This window comes from Seriola dumerili, unplaced genomic scaffold, assembly GCF_002260705.1.
Source record: "Seriola dumerili isolate Sdu_G_001 unplaced genomic scaffold, Sdu_1.0 BDQW01000025.1, whole genome shotgun sequence".
In the NCBI taxonomy this organism is placed as follows: Eukaryota; Metazoa; Chordata; class Actinopteri; order Carangiformes; family Carangidae; genus Seriola; species Seriola dumerili.
Genome location: NW_019174280.1, coordinates 16,175,525 through 16,202,119, shown reverse-complemented (window position 1 = coordinate 16,202,119; position 26,595 = coordinate 16,175,525). Strand labels below are relative to the sequence as shown.

Sequence of the window (26,595 nt, the reverse complement as noted above, 5' to 3'; positions counted from 1 at the left end):
ATGAGAACAATGAGGTCATTACTGAAATTAATTCAGTAATACCTTGATTAAAAGCCTATGTGCACCAAATTTGATTGAGATACAGACAGGGCAACAAGTGTGACCACGTGACAACAACAAGAAAGGCACATGTGCAGTTCATGACTATAGTCCTGACTGTAATGACTTTCAAGTGAAGCAGTTTTCTATTTACGTATAAAACCTCAGGCTCACACTGACACTGACTGGACAATGTCACACTAAAGCCTGAGGGTCATGTGCGCTGCACGAAGCCTGATGCTAAAACTGTGCTGAGACCTAAATACATTGGGAAACTGACCATAAAATGATTTGATTTTGTGATTACACGTCTTTGGTGGTTGGATGTGAGAATCAGTACAAGGATGTCAGACACTTACACCCTGCTCACACTTGGCTCATACAGTATGATCTCGACCGGACAGAGATACGTACAGGTGACAAAGTGACCTAATATACACCGACCGGAATCTGATCATTTCAACTCTGTCAAATAATGTCCATTACACAGAGACTAATGAAACTCTTCTTGCACTGTGCTGAATCAGTTATGGATTTAAATGCATCAAATATTTTAAAATAAACTATAAACTGAGAAGGAACAGATCCCTCATGTCAACACACAGATGCAGATACACTCCACAGCACTTTACCAGTGCTCCCTGACAGGAAAAAAAAAAAAAAAAAAAAAAAAAAAAAAAAAAAAACAGCCTAAAATACTCCCCGACCACGTGTCTGACCACATGTTCAGCTCTTAGCTCCACATATGGTTGTTTTCCCATGTTGAGGGCTGTTTTCTGCAGCAGGATCACCAGCACCAGAGCTAGTTTTAAAAGCTACATATTCAAGGCCCAAAAATATGCCAGTAACTAGTGAGTATGGCAGAAAACCGGTAATGAGCTTGGTCCTGAGGAGCTGCACTGCGAGTCACTCTAAAGGGATGTTACCAAACATATACCGTATATATTGGTTCTTGCTTCTTCAGTCACTGCTTCCTTGTGATCCCTTCCACATGCTAACAGCTACATGTAGCTTACTTATCGATTCACAGCATCTCCCAGCTAGAATTCAAAGAATGTGCTTGAAGTAGACACTGAGAACAGGTTTACAGCTTCACAGCTTCAGATGATTAGATCAAAGTTGACATCAAAACATCCATTACTAAAAAGAGTGGGCTGCGAGACAATGACACAATAACAGAGACGCATACTGTACGTGTACAGTACAAATATCAAACACCTTGTAATGAGTAAGGTCTCCACAGGGTTTGCCTTTGGGAAGTAGGTTGCTGAGGTGCAAAGAGCCAATAAGAATTGAAAAAAGTATGACAACAGATGCACAGAAGTAGAGGCTTGTAAAAACGTCCTTGAGAAAACGTCACAACCTCTACTTCCTCTTAGGATGCTTGTCCTTGCTCCCCTCAGTGCTTTAACCTCTGTGGTGTGTGCATCTCATGTCTATGCTGTGTGTATTACGGTGACTTAAGTTAACTTAACCACAGGGCTTCTTTCCCTTCCTTAACTGCCACCCAAACCTCCACCTTGTTCCCGTTGCTCCAACCACAGTTCGCCTCTCTCCCCCTGAAGAGTAAACAACGGGCGGCTATTTAAAGCTTCCCCACGACACACTAACATCATGGAAAGTCGGTCCAGGCACCTTGGATGTGGCCCAGCCAACATTCCAGACTCTGTGGTCCCTGTTAGCTGCTGCTGCTGCTGCTGCTTCTCCCTGCAGCTTCACACAAGAAGCGAAGCATTCCTGAGGTAGGTGGGTACTGAGCCAGGACAGATGTAGACGAGCTGCAGCGGATTAATGGTTTGACTCATTCAACAAAGCATAACGTAGGATGGTGAACTCCCAAAACACATCACAATGTATTTAATACATTCAGAAATTCAAATCCAAAAAGAGCTGTCAACAATTAAATGACTTTTAATGTGAATAGTTTCTTACCTTCCTATTAAAGTAAAACAAAACATCTTTGGGTTTTGAACTGCTTGTTGGACGATACACGGCATTTGAAGATATCACAACAGGAATCTGTTAACTTACACTTTTTACAATTTGTCAATGTCCTGTGGTAAATACTCTGGTGTCTGCGGCTGAGAGAAGCACTGTGTGCTGTGTAGTGCAGTTATTCCTCACACCTTGTTCACTGCGCCGGCGCACGACATGCCGCAGAAACAAAACATCATGTTGGTCGTGTGGAACTTTTACAAAGTGTGTGAGACTGATATAATATATGCCATCTGCAATGCACGCCAAAAATGATCAGTATTGGCTGTGGATCATTTATCATGATTTATTCATTGTTAAGTTTAGGAGGATAAAAAGCAGTGTGTCCTACTGTCCTCAAAATGGCAAAAGGAAAAATGGCTTCCGTTTCACTGCCACTGTTGTAGCATTACGTTTCTCTTCTTGCTAACAAGCAAGCATGTATTGATGCATGTGCTTTTATTCAATCGGCGACTGCTGTAATCCTAATGTGGTGTAATAAGAAAATGTTATTACCAGAAATCTATCTTAAAGTCTCTAACTGACACCTTTCTCTTATGCTGCCAGTGTAACTTTTTCAGGAGTTGGGTGTTCAGATCCCAACTTCCTCGATCGTTACAACGGAGCGCAACAGAATGAAATGTCTTCAAGAAGAGACAGAAATCTGTACAATTATCTTAATATAGCAAATATCCCCGACAGCTGTTTTCTCACCCCGGCTTCTGTTGTTCCAAACTTTGGAACAGCTGCAAGATTTTTTGATTCCTGTTCGTGAGTGTTTGTTTGTGTGTTGGCCGGTTCTCCAGGGAACGTGATGGGTGGTATACGTGATCATGTGGTTTTGAAGATGCTTGAAAACCCAATAAAAATGTATAAATAGAATGTGTTGCAATGATGCATGTTGTGTTTGGAAACCTGCTGATAGTTTGACACATTCATTATCATGAGTCAAAGTGTTTTCACTCACCTGCAGAACAAATTTCTGATCTATGTAGCGCTTTGCGATGCTGGGCTGGAAGTCTGGGTTTTCTAGGAAACGCAGGAGAAACTCGTAGACCAGCTGGGAAATAAAAGGAAAATTAAGAAAATAAATAGAGATACTCTGACACATAATGATGTAATGTAAATGTTAAAGAGCACAGACTTGTTTAAGGATCATATTCTTACTTGCATGTGAGGCCATGAAGCCTCTAGAGTGGGTTCATCCTCCTCTGGGTCAAAATCAGGGTTTTCACTTGGTGGAAGAGTCCGGAAAATGTTGGTGCAGATCTTGAAAAGGAAGGAAAGAGTCAGATTTATTATACAAACAGAGAGAAGGGGGTTAACATCCCAGGAGAGCATGGAAGGACCTACAGTCGGGAAAACAGATACCGACAGTTAATCACAGATGATCAACAAGTGATCCTTTACTTCAACACACAGAAACATGATGATAGGTAGAAAGCTGATCAAGTTTTATTGCTGACTTTTTTTTCCCCCGACCAGATGCTGTTTTGTCAAATCTGATTTGGTTTCCAGGCCCCCACACCCTCCTCTAATTAAAAAAAGTTGCTTGTAGCATTGTTCCAAAACTACGTCTCTGCTTGGCTGCCAACATCGTTAGTCACACACCCTGCCTTGCAATTGTTTTTTTGTTTTTTTTTTACCACATACTATATTGTAGTGTAGTGTGAATGAGGAGTACTGAAACCTCTTCATTAATTTGGTTACAGTTCATTAGCCGAAAAGCCAAACAACTTAGACAAAGTTACTGAGTGTGTACCTGAGGCAAAAAACCAAAAAGATGCTGTAATCCCCATTTTGAGCTGCATGACCAGATGTTTTGTGGTAAGCAGCTGTTACACTTTCCCATAGGTGAAATAAATGTAGGCACAGCGGGTCAAGATGTATTTGAGAGAGGCAAATCGATGCGTAGTGTAAACTGCAACCCGCCTCTACACAACCTGGACACAAAATGAATTCACTGCTCTGAATTCTTCAAAAAACTTCTGGTATAACTCAGGAGAAGAATAATACGAACACACTTGATAATTGGGAGTGGAGGGCAACTTAGTCTGGACATCGTCTGATCATATTTACATTTAACTGAGGATGTTTAATATGGTCACCAAAACAGAAAGGAGCTAAATAAAACCATTACAGATTCTGCATCTGCTGTAACCCCCTATTAAAATTCCACACCAAAGACAATCATGGTAGACAGGTCACCGCCACCTCCGTCCCACCTTGTTATTTTTAGCCATGGTAAATTTGAGAGTGACACACACACAGACGCAGCAGTGGCGAGCTGGAAAAGCTGGCATTACGTGATTGGGTGCACACTCATGCTGACGTGATAAAGACAACATCAAATTACCTATTGGCAGCTGGAAAATCCAAATGACACTAATGGGAGAGGAAGGCAGCGAAGGAATTTTAAACGCTCGCCCAAGATCTGTGAACAACTCTCGATTCTAGATGGATTCGTGGGTTATACCAGCAGATACCCATACAAAAGCAGCAAACAAGGATACTACAGGCTGACTCATTGCGTAAATTATTGTGGTATCCACTCTGATATTTTCTACCATGCTGGAAATTTTTAACTCGGAAGGTCCCAGAAGGATCAGAGAGAAGAGTTACAGCAGTTGTTTCTGACCTTCTGACTTCTTAAAACAAAACTATGTCTTCTTGCGACCCCTCATCACAGGCAGCAAGTTTATTCCTTCTCAGATTATATTTGGAAGCCTGCAGAGTTAAACTTATTCAGTAGTTAAAAGACAATTTGAAAAAAAAAAGAAAAAGATTAGAAAAAAGTCTGAAGAATAAATTTGATTTTGTGTATCATTTATCATTTATCATGTATTTTTTCTGTAAACCCTTAGGAGGGATCCTGAACTTGTCCACCTTTCCTCAGTTAGTCATCATAATTTGGGCTTCCTGTCAATTCCTGAATCCCTCTGGACATACAGTGTGTTATGGAGGCCATCATACTTGTAACTTGTTTAAATTTGCCTCTGCTATGTTGAACTTGCAAACTTGGTGTTAAAGCCCTGTAATGAAGGATTTCTTAATACAATATGATGCGTTATTCGCTTCGTGGCCACTACGTTCGGCGCAGCCCTCAAATAGCTCCTCAGTCCCTGTTTTGCTCCGCAGTGGGATAAATTGTTCAAGAAACTGATGTAAAATTTCTGGATATATCCCTTTAAATTTCCCTCATTAATATTTTTTCAGTTAAAATGATGGAGGGTCGTCACTCAATTTGTTTAACTCGGTTGGCTGAACGCCCACCTTTGAATACATTTTTTCGCTGGAGGGGGATTGTCGATTTTGTCCCCCGTGGCTAAAAAAAAAAAAAAAGTGACATGACAAAAAGTATTTTGAAGAGTCTCGATTTTCACATGACAATTAGTCTGATCTTGTTATTAATGGAAAGGAATGGTACCAGGCTTGTTCTTGTGCTGCTGCGGTCCATCCCCTTCAAGGTTGAATGAGCTGTGCATTCAGAGATGCCCTTCAGCTCACCACTGTTGTACTGAGCTGTTATTTGCCTGCTTGTGGCCTTCCTGTTATTTTAGAGAAGTCTGAAACTGTAGTGCAGCTGTTTCTGAGCTGATGAAAATACCATCTGGAAACAACATTTTTACAATGTTCAAAATCGCTTACATCGAGCATACATTAGCCAAACAGTAACAGAACCTGGCGACTGCTTGCATGATTTATTATTTTATTATTCACAGAGTAATTCACTTGTTCTGGCTGGTTGCATTTAGGAGCACTTTGTGACAATAAATAAAATAAAATTGCACATATAATCATTCCCCACACACCCACAAATACATGTAAAAGTCAATAGTTATATTCAGGGTAACTAGGCCTATCACACGTCACCGGAAGGACACTTCGTTACTTGGGATGAGTCCTACAACGTGGAAATCAGTTAGCATTTTAGCACTTCCAGTTCCCTCGTCCCCTAGTCTATGGGCTTTTGAATGGGTTTTTGGTTATATGGCTGAAATAAGGTCTGTGGTTAACAAAAGCTCAAGACAGTTTCATGTTTTATTATACAACATTAAATATGTCAGTAAATACCCCAGTCGTGATTTCTTTAAGCTTTTATGTCTCTTAACAAAGACCGGTTGCTAACAAGTGGCTCAATGACGCTACAGATGTTTTCGGGGACGTTAAACGTCATCATGCCGAACATGAAAACCAATCCAGCCGGCCCGTCGAGGCAGCGGTGCCGACGCATGTTCGCCTGGCAAGAAAGTTGGGCAAGGCACTACAATCACACATACTGTATGTGGTGGAAATCTTTGTAATGTGAAAAACACATTTCTTCTGTTTACCTCGCTGATGTTGTGAGGAAAGATACAATAATCGCTGCAGTGAAAAACAGTTGTAAAATCCATTATAAGCCGCTGTGCAGTGTTTTGGCGTCTGACAAGTCTTTACATTTATTAGTCTGTAACTCAGATGATGCAACTCCTGCATTGTATTTCAATGTCTGACCGGTAACACCCTCACAAATGAAGTCCCCTTCACTGTTTAAAACACAGGGCATAGGCACGTTGAGCAGACTATGGGGCTTGTCTCTTGTGATGGAACTATAACACGTGTTTACACTAAAATGTGTTTTTACCAAATGTAATACGATATCAGCCTCCCAGACAGCAGTAATGGCTTTACTTCATCATCTGCAGACTATGCAGACGTATGCAGATGCTGATAATGAGGCAGATGAATAAACCTCTATGAGCTCTCTGTGGTGTGTTACTGTGTTGTGTGTTTTGCCTGGTATGAGGCACGTCAGTGGCTGAGCTGGAATCAGATGACTCACATCACAGGGTAGGTTGCCAGGTGGGACACTGCGGCTCACTGTGGCGCCCATTTAGCTTGAGGCGTTCAAATACTCACAAAGTCAAGACTAGAATTACTGCTTCGCGGTTGTATGCCTCCGCCACTCAAGACTACTTTATCCAGAATCGTAAAATAATAATAAATAATAATAATAAAGTTTGTCATCATTGCTGAGTGAATTCTTGAGCTATGGCACAGCGACCTTGACCTTTGACCACCAAAATCTAATCAGTTGGTCCTTGTGTCCAGGTGAACGTTTGTACCAAATATGAATAATAAATGATATAATGATGGGGCTGATGTCAGAGGGGCACACACAGGGCAATGGTCTGAACCACATATGGCCTGGTATTGCTAGTGAGGGGCAACCATTGACTTTATATATCTATCTATTCTTTGGTCTACAGCCTCTGATTTACACTGTCTACATATCATGAGAGGCTATATACGTTATATAAGTCACAACATGAGCACCTTTAATTCCCCCAGTCACTTCCCAATATTGAAAAATAACTTCAGTTGGACAAAACATGAGAAAATATTGTGGGAGGATGACAAACATGGGGAGGCGTGTGAGAAATTTTCATGTGTGGCAAAAAGTAAACAGTGATTTGTGTGTGTGATGGTGATGTGGGACGATTCAAAAAAGAAAAAAAAGGAAAGAAAAAAAAAAAAGGGCTGTTCCTAAGTGACAGCGCTGGAAGGGAAACTGGTGTGGGCACGCTGATGGCAGGAGAGGCTGTAGCTGTGTGTGGGGTCAGTTTGAGGGTGACGGTAGTAGCAACCAACACCTAGCAACGCACAGGATGAGACAGGAAAAGGGGGAGGAGGGGGAGGGGGAGAGATGGAGAGAAAATACAAGCTTGGAGTGTAGCACTACCGAGGATAAAAAAGGATGGGAATTAAAGCGAATAAAAGGGGAATTATAGCTCACTGATGCTCTTTTTTTAGCTAACCCTGCTGTCTTCTTACTCTTATCCCCGACACAGAAAAGGAAGAAATCAGGGGAAAAAAATCATTTTAAAGAAGTGATTTTCTATAATATACTAGTGGCGCCAATTATAGAGTCAGCAACACGTCCTTTTACACAGATGAGAAACCTGGCTGTTTGTACTCCTAACAACCTGTGATCAAAGCGGCCCTCACTGCACCAGAATAATGGGCTGCACTTTAAACACTCACCTCTTCATTATCATGTGATGCCAAGCATGGAGTATCTGGGAGAGCTATTATCAGTCCAGCTTTCTGAAAGTGCAGCTGCTATTTGTCTAACCTCATTCAGGAGCCTGTCTGTAAGTACACACTCTTGGCTCTGCACTGGGCTGCCTCATGAGCTCGACCTGCGTCCATCTAATATACGAGATTATGAAGAAAGACCGCTGACAATGGACCAGCCGGAGTCAGGCATCTACACTACTCAAGGTAACAGACCTGCTAACCTGCTGGTGTGGCAGCCCGAGAGGTCCCTGAAGATGATTATGATGAAGCTACAACATGTTAAGTCGCTCATTATCCATGTGTTCAATGACAGTAGATTTACTTTCTTGACTTTTCCTGGTAATTCTTCAAAGAAATATCAAACTAATCTAAACCAGAAAGTGATTAGATTAAATTAACATCAATATCTAATATCTTTTATTGGTTGTGATGAAACAATCGTCACTACATTTCAGTTTTGGATGGTCCTGCTGATTTCATTTTTGTGTCTTGGATTGCTCAGACTGCCACGTCATGAATGAGAAAGTGTAAAAGCAGAATTTCAAATGCTTCCGATATTTTACTCAATGGAACACACACGTGGAAATTAATTTGCAGTCATGAATTCAAAATTAACCAAAAAATAACTACAAGCAGACGTCTCTTGCTTCTGGTTAATGTGATTGCATTAATGTGATTTTATTTTTATGACTTTGGAGTGCTGACATCAAAGGATTTACTGCTATGTTTGCTGCCTGTGTTGGCACATTAGAAAGTTTACCATGCCATGTTGCAGACAGAGCACAAAATCCCATTTATCCGTCCTGTATTTACCACAAGGTCCAATGTTTATATTTAGGAAAAATTCGCTCTGCTACTCTGCAGACTTTTGAAATGATGGCATTAAGAATATAAATGTCATTGAGAACATAAAATAAGACACAGCTTGAAAAATAGCCTTTATTTTTATTTTTCTTCTGTTGAGTGTATGCGCGTTTGTTTTCTCTCTCTCTTGACAAAGATAAGGTAGATTTCTGGTATTTATTTACTTTCTGGTGTCATGAGCAGCCACAACTCTCTGAGCCAAATCTAAATTACTTCATGTCCTTGTTGTGTGTGTTCAGTTGCTTTAAGGGTGGAACTGGCACAATAACAAGGTACAGTATATTGCTAACACACACTGTGTCTTAAACACAGATGCTGCATCAGTTTAAACACTGAAATAAAATGCAGGTTTGTTGACACTGTTTGCCATCAACTTCTTATTTACCCTTGTATTCTATTTTTCCATTGCCTCCCTGAAGCTAGCTTACACTGCCAGCTGTTTTGGCGTTATTCATTACAACTGAAGCACTGTCACTGTTTATGGCTTTCATCTTACTGGAAATGGCCTGTTTGTGAGTCGCTGAGTTAATTACACATCTGCACTTCACGCAGCATACAACGTGTAGTTTTGAGACAAACGAACCCAGGAAATATCATTTAGCCCACAACAGCTGCATAAAAATGCCGTTTGCTGAATGTCACAGCTGGTTGTTATTGAGGGACGTTAACAAATAATAGCACTACATTTGTCTGTCTGTATTAAAATGCAATTGCATACCTTTTTTTTTTTTTACAGTCATATGGCCTTTTATTGAGGGAAGCCTTAAAATTCGATGCTTTTTAAGTCTTTTAAAGACCTGCAAATACCCTGTGAATCCTAAATCAATAGTTGCAAGGTCTGACATGGATTACTGCCTACAGTCCATTAGTAATCTAAAGACTCCTTGACTCAGCTGTGGATGTGCTCATTTGTCTCCATCATGTTAATCTGCAGTGTGGAGTGAATCGACGCAGCACTGAAAACAGTACTGACTGCTGTGCTCTAAACGTTGCACATGAGTCATTATTACACTGTAGGAAGAAACTAGGCTGCTCAGGGCACCTGCTACACAAACACAAATCTATATACCATGTTGGTCAGTGACGCCCTGCAGGAGCTTGGGTTGGTTGTTAAACAGACTATCATGTGTTTAAGATTCCTGCAGCAGCCAAAGTGTTAGTCACTGGAAGCCTTTGCACTCTGACCTTTCTGGTGAATGTGCTCATGGATGTACAGTACATCCAGATAATATGTTAATAAGATATGACTTAACATCATTTATGTAGTGACGTCTCATCCCTACATGGGACTCTTCAAGTTACAGTTTGTCACTTCCCATGTGTGCTGAGTGCTCAACGCGTTTCCAGACTCAAATAGACGATGACAGAGTTTAGATAACTCTCACACCAGACAAGGATGCCGCCACAATTAACACAGGTGTCTATCACTTGCAAAATTTGCAGCAACATGGAACAAGGAATTAATAACATGGAAATAATAACCGCCACAAACATTATGTGAGAAGACTCCTGGCGTTTGAATATATATTGGATCTAATGGTTCTTTTTGGATCTAAAGGGACTTCTAATGTTTGTGTGACACTCAAGTAACGCGGCAAGTGTTTTAAAGTTGTTTCTTTTCTAATGGATGTCCTTAAAAACTCCTTAAAACATCTCAGAACACTTCAATGTGCTGTAGGTACATCAGAGCAAAGCACAAACTTTGCTGCTGAAGGTTGTGAAGACTGAAACTTCGTAAATAAATGAATATACTAGCGGTAAGAGAGTGTGCAGGAATGTTTTCTAGTAGATGTGTAGGGAAAAAAAAAAATCTCTGGGGAAGTCGTGATGTGCCCTGCAATACTAAAACAGCCCCACAGAAAAGTGCCGTTTCTTGGAGGTTTGGAAAAAGCACTGAGACAAGAGAGCAAACCAGCACAGAGAAAGTGTATGGGCTTTGTTGTGAAAAAGCCACAGCAAGTCTCGTGTGGTAGATATTAGCATTAGCTTAGTGTAGGCTATCTAGGTTTTAAATGAGGTTCGAAGTTGGTTTCAATCTTAAAATCAGTGGATTAATGTTACACCGAGAAAAGGTTTGGTGATGAGTTTAAGACAAATGGTGCAGTGGTCTTCAAACCTCTGACAGGCATCTATAAGGTCAACGGTATTTTCCCTGTATTGTGGCTATGATTAGAAAAATGAGTGGGTTTGATTGTACAAGCTTTCAACAACATGTTTTGTAGAGAAAAAAGAATAATCAAAAGCGTGAGAGACCGATATTCAGTTTGTACTGGGCAATGTTGGAGACAATGACAAATCTAAATCCAATTTCATGAAACCATGTATCAAGGTGTTCAATGGGCAGTGGGTCAAAGTCAGAGGAGGAAAGAAAGAGACAGGTAGACAGAGAACTTAAAATTACACCGCCGATAACACTGGGCTGTTCCTATGTTTGCGCTGTGGATTTTATGCTTACATTGAAAAAGGTATGGTAGATAGTTTTGAATAAAGATGGTAATATGTTCCTCATGTGCTGCCGACGTGACACACCCTGTCTAGACAAACGATCAGCCTCCATTTTTTAATCCTGCACAAGTGCACAGGATGTTACAGTGACACACAGGGGAGATCTCTTTGCTGTTTAATAATAGCACATGACTTAACAATTAACTGCTGCTGTGGTCACTCTGGGCTCTGAATGTAGAGTTTATTTTCTAAATCTCAAGCGGCCACTGAAATTTTTAAGCACTCCGTGCTTGTGTCCTCACCATGTTAGTGATCTCCGGGTATGTGGACTCCACCAGCACCCCTCGGTTGGTGGAAACATAGTCCACAAGCTCGTTGAGCGTCGCCCTCTTGATCTCCTTGCTCTTTAGATCGATCACCGAGTCGAAGAAGTCGAAGAGCATGCAGCACTGCTGGAGTTTCTGGGTGAACAGTTCCTGCTGCTCCGTGGAGGGGGCATCTGAAATCACACAAAAGGAGAAAATACACTGATTATCACCGCTTATATATAGAACGCAAAGAATGTAATGCTCTGTGGAAAGAGATTACAGATGAGACAAGCAGGGTTGACAACTGCAACCCCGAGGTGGTGTGACTTGCTTGTGCAGAATAATAGTGTGAAATCTAAGGGAGTGCATTTTAATTTTGCATGTGTCAGGAGCGATTTTTTGTGTCCCCGGCTAATTCTGGGTGAGCAGGTCTAAAACCATGACACAACAGAACAACCTCTTGATATTTCTTTTGCATAATATTACATATCCAAGACCGACAAGCAGACAGACACAATACACCAGTGTATTTTGCCACACAGAGGCAGCCCAGTCATTCTCGGCTTTGATTGTAAAGCCTTTTATGGATTAGACGGTGAGTGCGTTCAGGGTTATTAGAGCTGTCAAACTTGACCCCGGCTAAGCTATAAACAGTGTTTGGCAGCCGTCCAGAAACGCGGTGACACACTGTACAGTGATGTTCTGTTCCTACACAGCAGACGCTCGTGGCTGCAGACACAAGACCCTCTCTGTAATGGTAGCAGGAAGACGCAGCTAAAGTGAACTAGCTCTCAGGTCTGATTAACGACACCTCAGGAACCCTACACCCCAAAGGTTGTGAGGTTATGCAAATACAGATGCCATCCATGACACTCGTTGACACTGAGGTACATTGGCGTAGCTCATTAAAATTTATGTCTAAATGGCACATTTTTGGGTGTAAATGAAATACAAGTTGATCAAATTTGGTTGTTTTCTACACTGGTAACTGTCTCCCATCTCTACCAGAACTTGAGTCACATGATGTGAAGTACAGCTGAACAATTATTAAAAATAATATTGAAATCGCAATATGGCCAAGAGCAATATCCAAATCACAAGAGCTGCAGTTATTTTTGATAAAAGGTTTAATGTGTCCTAACAGAAAATAAATGAAGCATTGTGGTGCCACAGAGATGCACCCGGCCTACAAATACATATTCTCCAGATGTAAAGGAACATGCTTGTTTGGTGCAAGACCCAACAAAAATCCCATCATCATCATTTCTATGTTTTTTTCAGTGAATGTGAAATGCAAAAAAAGGAAATTCCAACTGAAATCGTGACTCATTTCACAGTCGCAATATCTGCCAAAATAAATCACGATATGATTTTTTTTTTTTTTTTTGCATGTTGTTAAGCCCTAATGTGAAGTAACTCCCTGTGAAGCAGTTCTCAATACACTTCACCAAGTGTATGTACATATATACGCACTGAAACTTAAACAGCAAGTATTTTGTTAAGCGATTAATCTCGTCGGTTATTTTTCAAGCATAAATGTCAAATATTTGCAGGTTCTCACGAGGAGTTGTTGCTTTCCTGTCATACTGTACATGCCAGTCAACTGAATATTGTTAAGATTATGGACTCATTCAGACAAAACAAGCTAATTGAATACATCACCATGGTCAAGGAATTTATTCACTATTTATGTTTTTTTTTTTACATTTTATAGACTAAACAAATAATTGATTTATTAAGAAAATACATGTGAAATAATTATTAGTTATAGTGCAACAGTGTCACTTTTTCAAGCAAAAATACAAAACATTTGTTGGCTCCAGCTTTTCAAATTGTGAGGACCGGCTGGTTTTTATTAACCAAAAGTTTCTGTTTCTGACTTGCAATTTGAATATGAAACTTTTCAATCGATCATGAAAAAAACTATTTCTCGCAGCTCTAAAGCACAAAAACACACTTGTGCGTTTACACTCCACTCCTACAGAATGTGTTTTTAACAGCGAGAGGAGAGAAGTGAGAGGGTGAGAAGTCATGGTGCGGTTTCTTATTGAGCAATGTTATGTAACTGAACAGGCATTACCCCATAAAATGGTGTGGCATGGGGACATTGCAAAGTGAGGCACAGCTGAAAAATGTTCACAGCTAGTGAAAAGGTTCCAATGGTGTTGACAGCTGACGAAGGACTTACGCAACTCAACTCCATAGGTCAAACAACCGGCTTCTGCACTGAGTGAGTGTAATATCTGAGTGTAAGTAAACCAGGGGGACTTGTTATCACACTTCTTTGCCTTAATGCCAATTTTCCAAAAGTATCGAATCTCAAAGGATTCCATACTGAAAGGGCAGACTGAATACCAAGCTGGGACAAGAAAGGAGAAGGGCCGTGATGCCCCTGTGGCCTGAATGTTGCTGTCGTTAATATGACACATGGGTGGTTCACATTTCTTCCTCGTCAGTGGCATGTGGAAGATTTTCGTAGGGCTGGGTGTCATATCTTTGGGCAGGCATACTGGATTCAAACCTTCAGTGTTTTCTTGGCAGTGGGAACCACATATTTTAAGGCCACCTACAGGGACGAGACGATTGATACCGTCTCTTAGTAAATGTGAAGCTATAGCCAGCAGCCTGTTAACTGTGAGACAGGCTTTCTCCCGTCTTGCACCAACATTGTTGTTTTTACATTTTTGCACAGGTTGACTAAACAAGATACAACATGTTAATTAGGCAGCTTCGAGTTACTGGAAGTGTTTGTTTCCTCTGGACAGAAGCAGCATAACTATTTCCCTATGTTTCCAGTGTTTATGCTAAGCTAAGATAAAGGTCTCCTTGCTGTAGCTTCATATTTACTGTAAAAATCTGGGAGTGATATCAATCTTCTCATCTAACTCTCAGCGAGAAAGCAAATGAGTGCATTTAGCAAAATGTCAAACTGTTTCTTTAAGTCTACGCTCTGAAGGTTTTCTCTGTGGATCATAACTATATTTTTCTCCACAGTTCCGTCATGAGGGGTCATGGTCATGCAAAAATGACAAACACGCCTCCCTTGCTGTTTCAGAGAAACAACACAGGCAACATTCAAGTTGAGTTTTCTCATACTCAACGTAACTGGAGAATATGTTACAAATTTTATTTGTCTTTAGCCTCCAGAGAGGAGAGATGGCCGGCCTTGCCAGTTACAGACATGCAGATGCTTTTCCCAATGTGAGGCTATTTTTGCCCTTCAGATACATATCCTTCAGTGCACAAACTCCTCAGGGTGTTTAGCATGGAGGGAAAATATTTCCATTAGGACGATGAAGCTATGTGTGAGAACAAAGATAAGAAAGCATCTGAGAGATCAGATAATAATTCCAAATTAATCAAGCTGCCAAAGATCTACATGGATTCAGTTTCAGAGCAATAAATGGTAATGTTAATCTGAAGGAGAGAACAGGAGTACTTCACTCCCACATGAAGTGCTTTATCTTGGATTCACAACACGGGAAGGAAGACGAGGCATCACATTTAATCTCTATGTGCTGCATGTTCTGAATGCTGCATCTTGCCAAAAAGCTTCAGGAATCACTTATACTATTGTCTGGATGCAAAAACATGCAATTTCATGACCACACATAACCATGAGTAAGGAAGTGGCAGCGTTCAAAGGAGAGAGATAAAGCACAAGATGTATAATAACTCCTTTGATCTGCACAGTGAATAATTCACAAATGGTCTTATTGTGTCGCCGTTAATCTCTGCAGGTATTTGTGTATTTGCTTTAGCCGAACTTCTGTATCTTTTGAGAATGAATGTCTCTACAGAATTACTGTGGCACTATAACAAGAAGAGCGCTGGATTATATAGTTTTCCAGGTAATGCCAAACCTTTGAATATCTTAAAGATGAAATGACCTCAAATGACACAGGAAGCACAGTGTCTCCCAAACACAGCAAACAAGCACAAAAGCCATGAAATAACAACAACACGCTAGTCCACTGTAATAAAACCTAGATTCAAAGGGAAGTTGAATTTTGTAAAAAGGGTTGCACAAGTTTGCGACTAGTAATCACCCACAGCGTTGAAAACTTTACATATACCAGTTTCATCTATGTTACTATTAGTGGAATAAGATCCATGGAGAATCTCACACAAACACACACACACACACACACACACACTCACTCACTCACTCTCACACACACACACAATCCTAAAATACACTGCAGCTTGTTCTGTTGAAAACCCCCAATACTAAAGAAACATAGCAGCTCATCTGCTCTGTATTTAGCAACACCAGACTCTAGTTGTTGTCGAGCACTGTCATGTAGAAACCAAATGTTGCACAAGTTATTCAGTCATGATGCTGGTCACATTTCTCTGCCTATTGTAAAGAGGTGAATACCACAATGGTTTGTAGCTATGAGACAAACACTAAGTTGGGATGCTTGCAGAACAAAGGATGTTTGGAAGGATGGACACTTCACAATTCTGTTTATTTCCAAATCCTATAATTATAACTTGCTGAAATGCACCAACTCTTGTTCATGCGTTCACATTAAACTCGTCTCTTAATATGAAGGAGAATTTCTGTTGGAAAAGAAATCACAGTTAAAAATGATGATGACAACATTGTGCTGCAAGATTTTAAGAAATTTGCACCTCAGTATCATTGACTCTTATAAAAGTATTTGAGACAGTGGAGTAAAACTTCAGAGTGGTTTCTCAGAAACATGCGTATATATCGCACAACAAAATCCAGATTTTGTGAGAAACAGGAAATATGAATTCATCTCAACGACCACAGCACTGCAAAGACTGTTCAAAGAACATGCTTGGTTAATTGTTCAATTAACCACAAGCAGACAAGCGACAAAAACACAATAAAAGAGTGAAGAAACTTAAGGCAGAGGCTTCTACACAGGGCATGAATGGTTTGTTGAGTATGAAAATGATGTGAGTCATAAGCATCCACCAGATCTCAAGTTGTTTTGACACCTACAGGATATTTTGGAGGGGTGTGTTAGACAGCGCTCTCCACCAACATCATGAAAACACTGAATGTGGGAAAATCTTTTGGAAACTGTTCTGGTGGCCACTACAGGCCCAACATCTTACTGACACACTTTAATCTGTCCTGTATCACTATATTTTGCTGTGCAATGAACTTCTCATAGCTACTTCCTATTATTATCTTATTATTATTTTTTGCAACAAATTTACACATAATACCACAAAGTGACAAAGCAAAAGCATATTTCCATCAAAATTTGCAAATGTGTTCAAATTTGAATAGGCAGTATCTCTTTAAACCGTTTGCTGCGAGGCTGCAAATTCAGCGAGAAGACACATCCTGTTTCTTCTAATCATGACCGAGAACCCAGTGAAGCCATTTTGAGATGTGCGTACAGTCAGGGAGAGCAAACAGTGACGGTATTGGAAGGAAGGAGGAAGTATCGTGCATTAAACTGCACAATTGAGTGGTGGTTTTAAAATGTTAAATATTCCATGAGAGAAACTTCCCTTCTGAAAATGTCCATAGATAAGCTAAGTACAACCTGTAAAAGCATATTGTATCTATATGTTTACTGCCCATGACTGCATGAGCATATCCAAAAGCAACCAAAAAGACATTTCTATAAACTGTATGGAGTTCAGACAAACATATTTTACTGGACATGATTTAGAAAGGCTAAACCTGTCTACATAAGGCCGTACAGTTCATTATTTCTGCCAGAGCAAAAACAAAGCCATGAGGTCTGAGGAAATCTCAGCAGCCCTCGAAAGTAGACAAGCATCTGGACAAAAGTATAAAAAAATTTACCAAAGCACAATTTTCCAGGATCCATCAGTGTTTTCCTGGTGCTGATCATGAGCTGAACTCAGCACCAAGCAGGTAAGGCTGTTTGCATACTGGAAAGGCATAAAGACTGTGCACAAATGTAGATGCAAACTGCAACAGGCAGATTTATAACTAAAATACATACATACAAATACATACAATTATTATTATTATTATTATTATTTGTTCAGAAATGTTGTATTGTTCAAAACAGTAGCCAGGCATTTCAGCATAAAGTTAAAACACCATCTGCTTAATAACTGTTGAAACGTGTTGCGTGTGAACAGAATTCAACACTGTATATGAGTGTCTGACAATAACTGCAGTTATGCAACCATTTTCCATTTTAGCATCCCATGTTTCACTGCCCCGGTGACCGATGTGTTGTGGCCCGGATAAATTGTGTTCTGCTGCTTTCGACTGCAACAGAGGGCAACAGTCATGGAAAACAGAAATAGGTTGCATTTGTGGTGATCATACAGTTTTTTTCTGAATACAATGAGGTTTACAAGAGTTGTGTGAAAATTTGCAGAAAGATTTAAGTTTAAAATTCATAAAAATTAATAAAATGCCTTGCTTTTATTAACAGCCTGTTGTATTAGACACAGATATTAAATCTACAAAAAGATAATTCAGAGCTATGCCAGTTTGATAGTGTGCAGAAACAGTAAAGTGTCTGACCTCTATTTGCATTTTGATTACCCATGTTCTATTACAACAGCACTTTGCATCGCTTTTCAAACCAGAACGTGGTTATACAGAAGAGAATTACTGCCGCAATATATAATCCTGTTGCAAACTGTAAGGGAATGTGTCAAATCTCAGTCTTAAGACTTTATTTCAACACAAGTTTATCTGACAGTTTCAGCTGAGTCTTTCCCTCTAATGCTTTGGTGCAACTATAAAGGACAGATCTGCGCTGTGCACATGGGAAAAACTCTCACCATGATGGTAGAGACACTAAAGGTCTTTACCTATTCACAGCTAAACATACAACAAACATATTTATATCATACCTCGGAAATCCAAAGCTCGCTCTTCTGCCTGCCCTTTTGGTGCCCATCAACATTTCATAGAACTATAGTCAAGCAGAAAGAGACCAAAACAAACTGAGGGAAAAGTATGCAGGTCAGGTGACCTCGCAACAGTGACAGATTAGTCTTGCAGTCCCCCCCCCCCAAGACACAGCATTTAGTTTGGTTAGACTTGTTCACTCGAGTTATACTGCCACATATTAACTTCAGTGTTTTTTTAAACATACAAAGTAACAGACTCAATGACCTGTAGCTCCACATCTGCTGCTTAAACAAAGTTAATAACCATTAGAATAGAACTGATGGTTAAGCACACCAACGTGACTGATGTACACCTAAGTAAAAGTAAAAGCACAGACCCAAAAGAATAGATCCTTCAATTATGGCTGGTTTAAAAGCAGCACTATGGGATTCTTCCATGGTCACAGCAAACTGCCACACAAATATTTTAGGTCATTGATGGTTAAAGGTAAAATAAGGACTGTGGTTTAGGTTATGATCTGCCAATCCATAAGAGAATAAATGAATAATCTTTTTAGACACAACATTTCCCTTATATAGGCTCTACTTGGGCGGCCTGCCCAGGTAGATTAGGACCCGCCCAGATAGATAAACACACTCGGCTTCATCTTAGGTATCTCTTGAAGTGGAGACTAGAGGCTTCTCTGTGCCCAGGCGTCTAGGTATCATCTACCGATATCCTGCAAGTGAGGCATTTATGGGACATCTGTAAATTGTAACCTGGGTTTCATTCTCCCCGTCTAAACTGCATCTGCATGCACATCGGTCATACCCACCGCCGTAAGTAAATTCTCAATCTGTGGGAAACGCTGCAGAAACCATGTTGAAGGAATTGTGAAGTGCCTCAACATGTGCAGAATATGACTGGTGAGCTGTAAAAAAACAGGAGTGACAGCCTACTGTAGGCTAAATGTGTCCATTAATGCATGACAGCAGTGATGTCACACAGGTCACACCACAGCTGCTGAACTGGTTGGGTAAGATGCTACCAAACATACAACTTGGTTTAGACTAGTCTCCACAGTTGTTTAGAGTGAACATTAGAAATAACGCTGGCACAATATGTCACAACCTGCAACCAGAGAACGGCCTAAAGAATCTTAAACTGATTTAATGTAAACTACACTCAGAAAATATCAGAGAAGTAAAGAAAATATTATGGGTAAAGTCAATTTAACGCACACAGTATCATATGATGTGTGAGCAGATGCAAAGCTGGGCAATGCAGACTGAATGCAAAGAGCCAAAATGAGGACTGCCACTTAGAAAAGACTTGAGACTAAATACTCAGAATACACAACATATTTTTACTTTACAATGCATGATAATATTTCAGCTGGTAGTATGTGTTTTACATTCTCTTCAAACAAAGCACTGTAACTGCACCACAATTTAACATTTCTGACTTATTTACTTACAGAACAACACTATAAAAGTGAGGAAAGATACAATATCACATTTACACAAAGCAATAAAACAGATGTAAAAGCACTCAAACTCAAAGATATTTAATTGACAATCATGTAACAATAGAATAAACCAGCGAATCCTAAAATTTCAGGAGCCAGAACCAGCAAATCCTTGACATTTCTGCTTGAAAAGTAAATCAAATGATTATCAAAAGAGTTCCAGACTAATATTCTGTCAACTAATCAATTAATTGACAAATCGTTTCAGCTCTGCAGTTTGACTATATCTAGTTATTTCCAAGGCTCAATAGCTAAGATAAGACAAAGAAACTAAAATAAACACACTTTGGTCTGTAGGTTTTGTTTGGGTATAGTGAAGATATTCTTTGAGTAGAGTGTTACAGTAATGGCAACTATCATGAGAACATTAGGTTAAAACAAGTTAAAGTCACTCCAATGTCAACTGTTATCCTCTATGGGGTGACATTGTAAGGCCTATAACCATCAGGCTACCCAACCCTGAGTTAAACACTGGCATAAATGTTAAACTGCAAACAAGTAAAATCCCCCAAAAGGGGACAAGATGGGGGAAATGGAGGCAATCATGGCAGTAAACTGCATGTTGTTCTCAGGAAATCAGCCACTAGCAGCATGGTAATAAGAAACAGCTGTGGCTAATAGGTTTGTTTACCTAACTGAGATCTTCAACAGTTAACTCAGCATCTTTCAGACATGTTTCTAAATCGTGTTTATATGACCTATACTATTTAGAGGTAGAGATGCAACAATTAATCAATTAGCTAATTGAAAAATAATCTGCAATTATTTTGATAATCTCTTAATTATAGCATTTTTCCAGCAAAAAAAAGTCAATTTATTAGGTTCTCTGTAGAATAGTTTCTAATTACAAACCCATTCAAAACCAAAAACATGTTCATTTAAAGATGGACACAGAAAACACAAGTGAAAGGCAGTCAACCAGACCGCTTTTCTCTGTCCAAGGATGAGCCAAACATGAAAGGGAAAAGAATCCTTGGAAATAAATCAAACTCTTCAGGGGTCTGCTTCTATTTTAGACTTTGTACTATGTACTATGAGCAGTGATCCAGCCTGTCACAGAGAAACCACTAGACCTGTTTTACTCCCATTACCTCTGTGGGTTACTATGAAACTTGAGCATGTGTTACTGTTGCTGAGAAAGATGAATGTCAGACGGTCTGGCCAAGAGAGGTCATAACTGTACTTGGAAAAAGGGTGAATGATACTGGTACACTAGATGCCCGGCATATTCCTATTTCTGTCTTGGAAAGTAGATTTCAACAAATCGAGGTCCATCTTCACGTCATTGGCTCGTCAATCTCAAATGGTCTCTTTTCAAGTTGCCAGCAGCTACTGTTTTTATTTTTAAATTAAAAGACAACAGAGACCAGCCACAAGGTGAGCGGAAGTACAAATGGCAGCACAAATGGCTCAGGTTACTTTTTGGATGGGCAAGGCTCTATATTATATATCAAAACAAAGAGAACAGGGAACGTTCACTTAGAAGTTAGTAATTGTCAGTGTCAGTGTGGAGCCCACTTGCTGTATTGCAAGACTTTATGTCAGGTGTTTAGAGCTATGAAAGTGGCAGTTAAGCAATGAATTATATGAACAGAGCTGCAAAGACTAGTCAATTATTGGGTGGTCAATTGAAAGAAAATGAAAAAAAAACTATTTTGATCATAGCTTCATCATTTGGGTCACGTTTCCAGCAAAGATGCCAAATATTTTTGATGGGTTCAAGGTTCTCAAATGGGAGAATTTGCTTTTTTCTTGGCCCTACATTATGGTAAATTGAACATTGTGGGGTATTGAACTGCTGATTGGACAAAACAAGACATTTAATGACATCACCTCGTCACAGAGCAGTTTTGTTAGCACTAGGTATGACCAGTATAAACGGTACACTGTGAGAGATATGGCTATGGATACAGATGTGGCTGCATCCATATTCTGCTATAGCATATATTTCACTTATGTCACATAAAGCGCATCAATGCAATTTACAGCATGTCAACAAGTGAGCAAACGCTGCCTTTTCAGGATAAAACACATATTTGCATACTAATAAAAGACTATTGACAAGATGAAGAAAGGCAGGCCCAAACATTGAGGAAACATGTCTGCATGCGTGATAAATGTTAGAGAAAGCGCTTTGCCTCCGACGCAAGTAGATTTAGCTGTGGTGAGGAAAGAAAAAACACGAAGAAGACATTCTTGTCTGAGTCACCATTTAGTTGCTGAAACATGGCATAACTGTATGTCAAGATGTTGATATCTAAATGGCAAAAGAGATGGCAGAATACACACACACACACACACACACACACACACACCCACACACACACACACACACACACACCCACACACACACACACACACACACACCCACACACACACACACACACACACACCCACACACACACACACACACACACACACACACACACACACACAATGAGTTCTTAACTTTCGTGATGTATGAAAGTTACATGATAAATACTGTCACTTTCACTCCAGGGAATAAATACAGGTACAGTCCCAAACATTTAAAAATCATGTATTCAATTTATGAAGGGGAAATTACATACTGTGGCATACATAACAAGACTATGTCAAAACCTGGTATATGTCTGGACTGTGTATATTCAACGTGCGAAATTGCGGATATAGTTGAAAACTATTGCGGAACCACTGTTATCAAAAATTAAAAATGTTGCTCAAGTGCTGCATGAAGACATATCAGAAAATGTTGCAAATCATTTTGAAACAGCCAATAGGAAAAGTCCAACACTCTGCCTTCATCACAACTGGGATGCAGCGCTGGACCATGGCTGGTCCAGTCAAAAATGTATTATGTAATACCACCCAGCCCTAGTTGCAGCCGGTCATAATGGAAGCACAGAAGCACACAACCCAAATCTTCAGTCAGCAGACTGCCAGCACAAAATAAAGTTGAAGCACTGGTTTTGTACAAACAGGTGGAAGTGATTCCTGACCTGCCCAAGGCAACAATTAAGAAACTGACAGTGACAGACAGGGTTTCCTCAAGTTTCAACAAGATAAATTTAAGACTTTTTAACAACATTATGAAAACAATTTAATACCTTTTACATGTCCATAGTGCAAAGGATATGAGGGAAAACCGGAGTCCCAGACTTACTTGTGAAGTAAATGAATTTATTCACATTAAACATTACAGCAGTTCTGTAGTTCATGCAACTTACATAAAGTAAAAGTAATGTTAACTTCATAATCCAATCAATTTCAATTAGTTTCAAAATTCAACTTTAAAAAGGCCTAAAATTCTGATGATTGAATTTTATACCTTTTAAGACTTTAAAAGACCTGCAGAAACCCTGGACAGGAAAAAAAACACACAATCACAGTCCAACACAGCAGATTCATCTCTTTGTTTCCTAGAAAATTATGTATTGATTTGCCATCTGCTGGCAGACAGGATGGAAACAGACTGTGTGGGAAACACTTGTCAATCAATAGGCCAATAAAGTGGCCATGTATTTCATGACCAGACATTGATGAGCCACTGCTGAAGGATGCTGGCTATAAACTGGCTAAAACTCTGGTACTTAACCATGAAGGCTATAACATGTCAGAAAATAGTGAAGATGTCCATTACAATTTCCAAGTTGACATCTCAAAGTTATTTGCTTGATCTGACCAACAGTCCCAAGTCCAAAGATACTCAATTTAAAATGATATAAAACAGAGAAAAACAGTAAATTCAGAACCATAGGAAGTTGTGCTTTGTTAGTCAAAAGTGTTTGCTTAAAATTATTAATCCAATATCTACATCCTTGTTGATTTATTCTCTGTCCATCAACTCATTTATTACAGCACTCACAAATTACAATGCACAGTTAGCACTGTGATAAAAAAGGCCAAAGCAACACCAACAATACATGGTGACTTTTTAGGCTAAAACTACAGTGAAATCAGGAGCAACTATTGTACACAGCATTTAATCCTTGACAAATACTAGATTTGGTGCAGACTGCAGCTGGTGATCAATGCAAAACAAGCCACATAGCTATTTAGTGATATAAGGCCCCCTGACCATCATCACTCTAAATCTAGAGAGGGAGATCAGGGCTGGTGGTGGAAAAGATTTCAGTCAAATTCTGGCATCAGTGTCAGGAGCAGAAAACAGTGGTACAAGTGCAGCTATTGTGGTCATAATGAGGATGGTGATTAGTGATTAGCTCCCATATGGCTGAGTAAGAGTAGTAAGTAAGAGTTAATGGTAACTTTAGCATTTAACAGTTTTCTATATTTTAAGACCGAATGGAGAACAGATGAATGGATGATTAGGAACCAAGGGAGTAGCTTAAAGGCGAACTGCTGATTTTACACAACAAAGTCTGTTTACAGGTCATGGGGAGTTCTACTGCCTATGTGACAAAAAGTTGTATAAAGCCTTTTGTGGCAAAATCTGATAAATTGCATCAGCTGATTGCAAGTTTGAAAATAAAAAATGAGGGTGTGGAGGTTGGAAAGAAGTGAGGATACCAGACCTCTCTAGCCCACTCCACATCTCTGCTTGAGGCCAACAACACCAGGCTACATTAGCCACTACTAGTATAACACACCCAATTCTCCAACCAAACTGTCTGCAGTTGAGTTGTAATGTAGGCGTACACTTTTGACAAAGAAGACGTGGAATAAAAAAAGATTTCTCTGGTTCTACTGGATCGATTTTGAACATGAGTACATCATGAGTCAAAACAATGTTATCGGAGTGCATTACTAAATCTGTAGAATACTCTTCACAGATGTGATAAATCAAGGAGTAAGACTTCACGAACGAAGTAACTGTCAATCAGCAGATTCAAGAATCAATAGATTTTCTTTTTTTTTTTCTTTTTAAAACAGAAAAAGATGAAACACATCAGAACTGCTACCTTTGGTCTATGTGTGGGAACAAGTCATGGACATAAAAATCAATGTGCTTTTAGACTGATAGTGCAACTAATGTACTATATTTAGGCTATTGACAATAACCACCACACCACCAAAATATAAGCTTAGGTCTAGTTTGAAATCATGGCTCAGCTCAAAATTTCACTCCAGTGACAGAAATAGCAGCCTAAATGAAGCAGTCTGTATTTGGAAAGTAAAACATTTCCCTGGCTTGCTCTCAAGGCTTCTGGCTACCATGGCAACAATGTTGGTCTCTGAGTGACTCATCTTTTCAGTGTCTATCACACAACAGGAGCTATAAGCGCTCCAGCCTCTCCACTGCAGGAGGGAAGAAGCATCTCTGCAGGCTACTATCTTTTAGGAGCTGGTCTGGTTACTCTAGGAACCAGGAATAGTGCTGATAAAGTGAACATCATATCTCAGTTTATTAGGCCAGGTAAGCATGCACTCTAATTTGGGAACCCATGTCAGGATACATGGTTTACACTAATAAAAAGGACTTATTGTTGCATGTTGACATTGTACTCCTATCACTTTTGGCTTTTAGGTAACTGTGTACACTGACTCAAACAGTGTTATCAGCTGATAGCACAATACCACAGATAATAGCAAAAATGTTGGTTTCAAAATGGCAACAGTGTTGGTCCCACTCAGAGACCAACACTGTTGCCATTTTGTTTTGTTTAAAATTTACACTATAACATACAATAAGTATGCACAGCTGTGCCTGTGCATGAGGCCTATTTGTAACCACACACTACAGAGATAACAGACGCAATGAATTTAAATATTAAACATTTTAGACTGGTCCTGCAAACATACTCAAGGTAAAGTACAAATGTAGACGGAAATAGAAATTTATTTATGGATTTCCATTTATGAATGAAAAAATGCAATAGTTTAAACATGAACGAAAGGTCCTACAGGTGCTCAAAATAATAGAGAGTTTGAACATCCACAGTTCCAGGACAACTGAACTCAATCTGTAAGTCCTTACAGTGATCATTCACAACTGTGTTCCACTGCCACAGGAGAAAATAACAATCCCATGTGTCAGTCTGCTGTGGTGAGACACAAGACTCCACAGATTTTGCTGCAAAAGCAATCACCAAAAACAAGTCAAACTTTTAGTGAGTGGGTAACCCTTATGTGCTGTCACTGTAAAAGCTTTCCAGCTATGCCGATGATTAATTACAACACTTCTCAAACACATTTTCATAGAAATGAAAGTTGTTGCATGAGCTTGTTACAAGCATTTTTCCTACACAACATACATATAAACAATAATCTACTTGAATTATATGCAAATGATCTGATTTAAGAATGAAACCTGACTGCTGTACTATCAGAAAGGCAAACCTCAAGAAATGTGTGACAATGTGAATTTAAATGATTTAAATTTCAGAACTGAGATTTCCATATTTCCATACCAGAAGCATTCACCATGCCAAGGCACAAATCACCCTCAAGCTTTTAGTGGGAGAAAATGGGATAATTTTGCTGCCACTTTAAAGCTAGACAACAAGGCAGTTGCTGCTACGCTGTTTTAAGACGATTTTGGGTATTGTTGTGGTGCAATGCTCTAGTCTGGGAAAATCATATCAACTGTTTCAAATTCCTGCTTTAATAATATCTACTCTCTG

General features: G+C 39.6%; 1 protein-coding gene across 2 annotated transcripts in view; it reads right to left on the bottom strand.

Moving 5' to 3' along the window:
• Nucleotides 1–26,595, bottom strand: part of ppp2r5a (protein phosphatase 2 regulatory subunit B'alpha) — a 41,163-nt gene that overhangs the window by 11,048 nt on the left and 3,520 nt on the right. For both annotated transcript variants that reach the window (XM_022766759.1, XM_022766768.1), the window contains exons 2-4: nt 11,685–11,881; nt 3,181–3,282; nt 2,981–3,073 (exon numbers count right to left, since the gene is read on the bottom strand). In XM_022766759.1, coding sequence (XP_022622480.1) covers nt 2,981–3,073; nt 3,181–3,282; nt 11,685–11,881 — 392 coding nt within the window. The remainder of the gene's footprint in view (nt 1–2,980; nt 3,074–3,180; nt 3,283–11,684; nt 11,882–26,595) is intronic.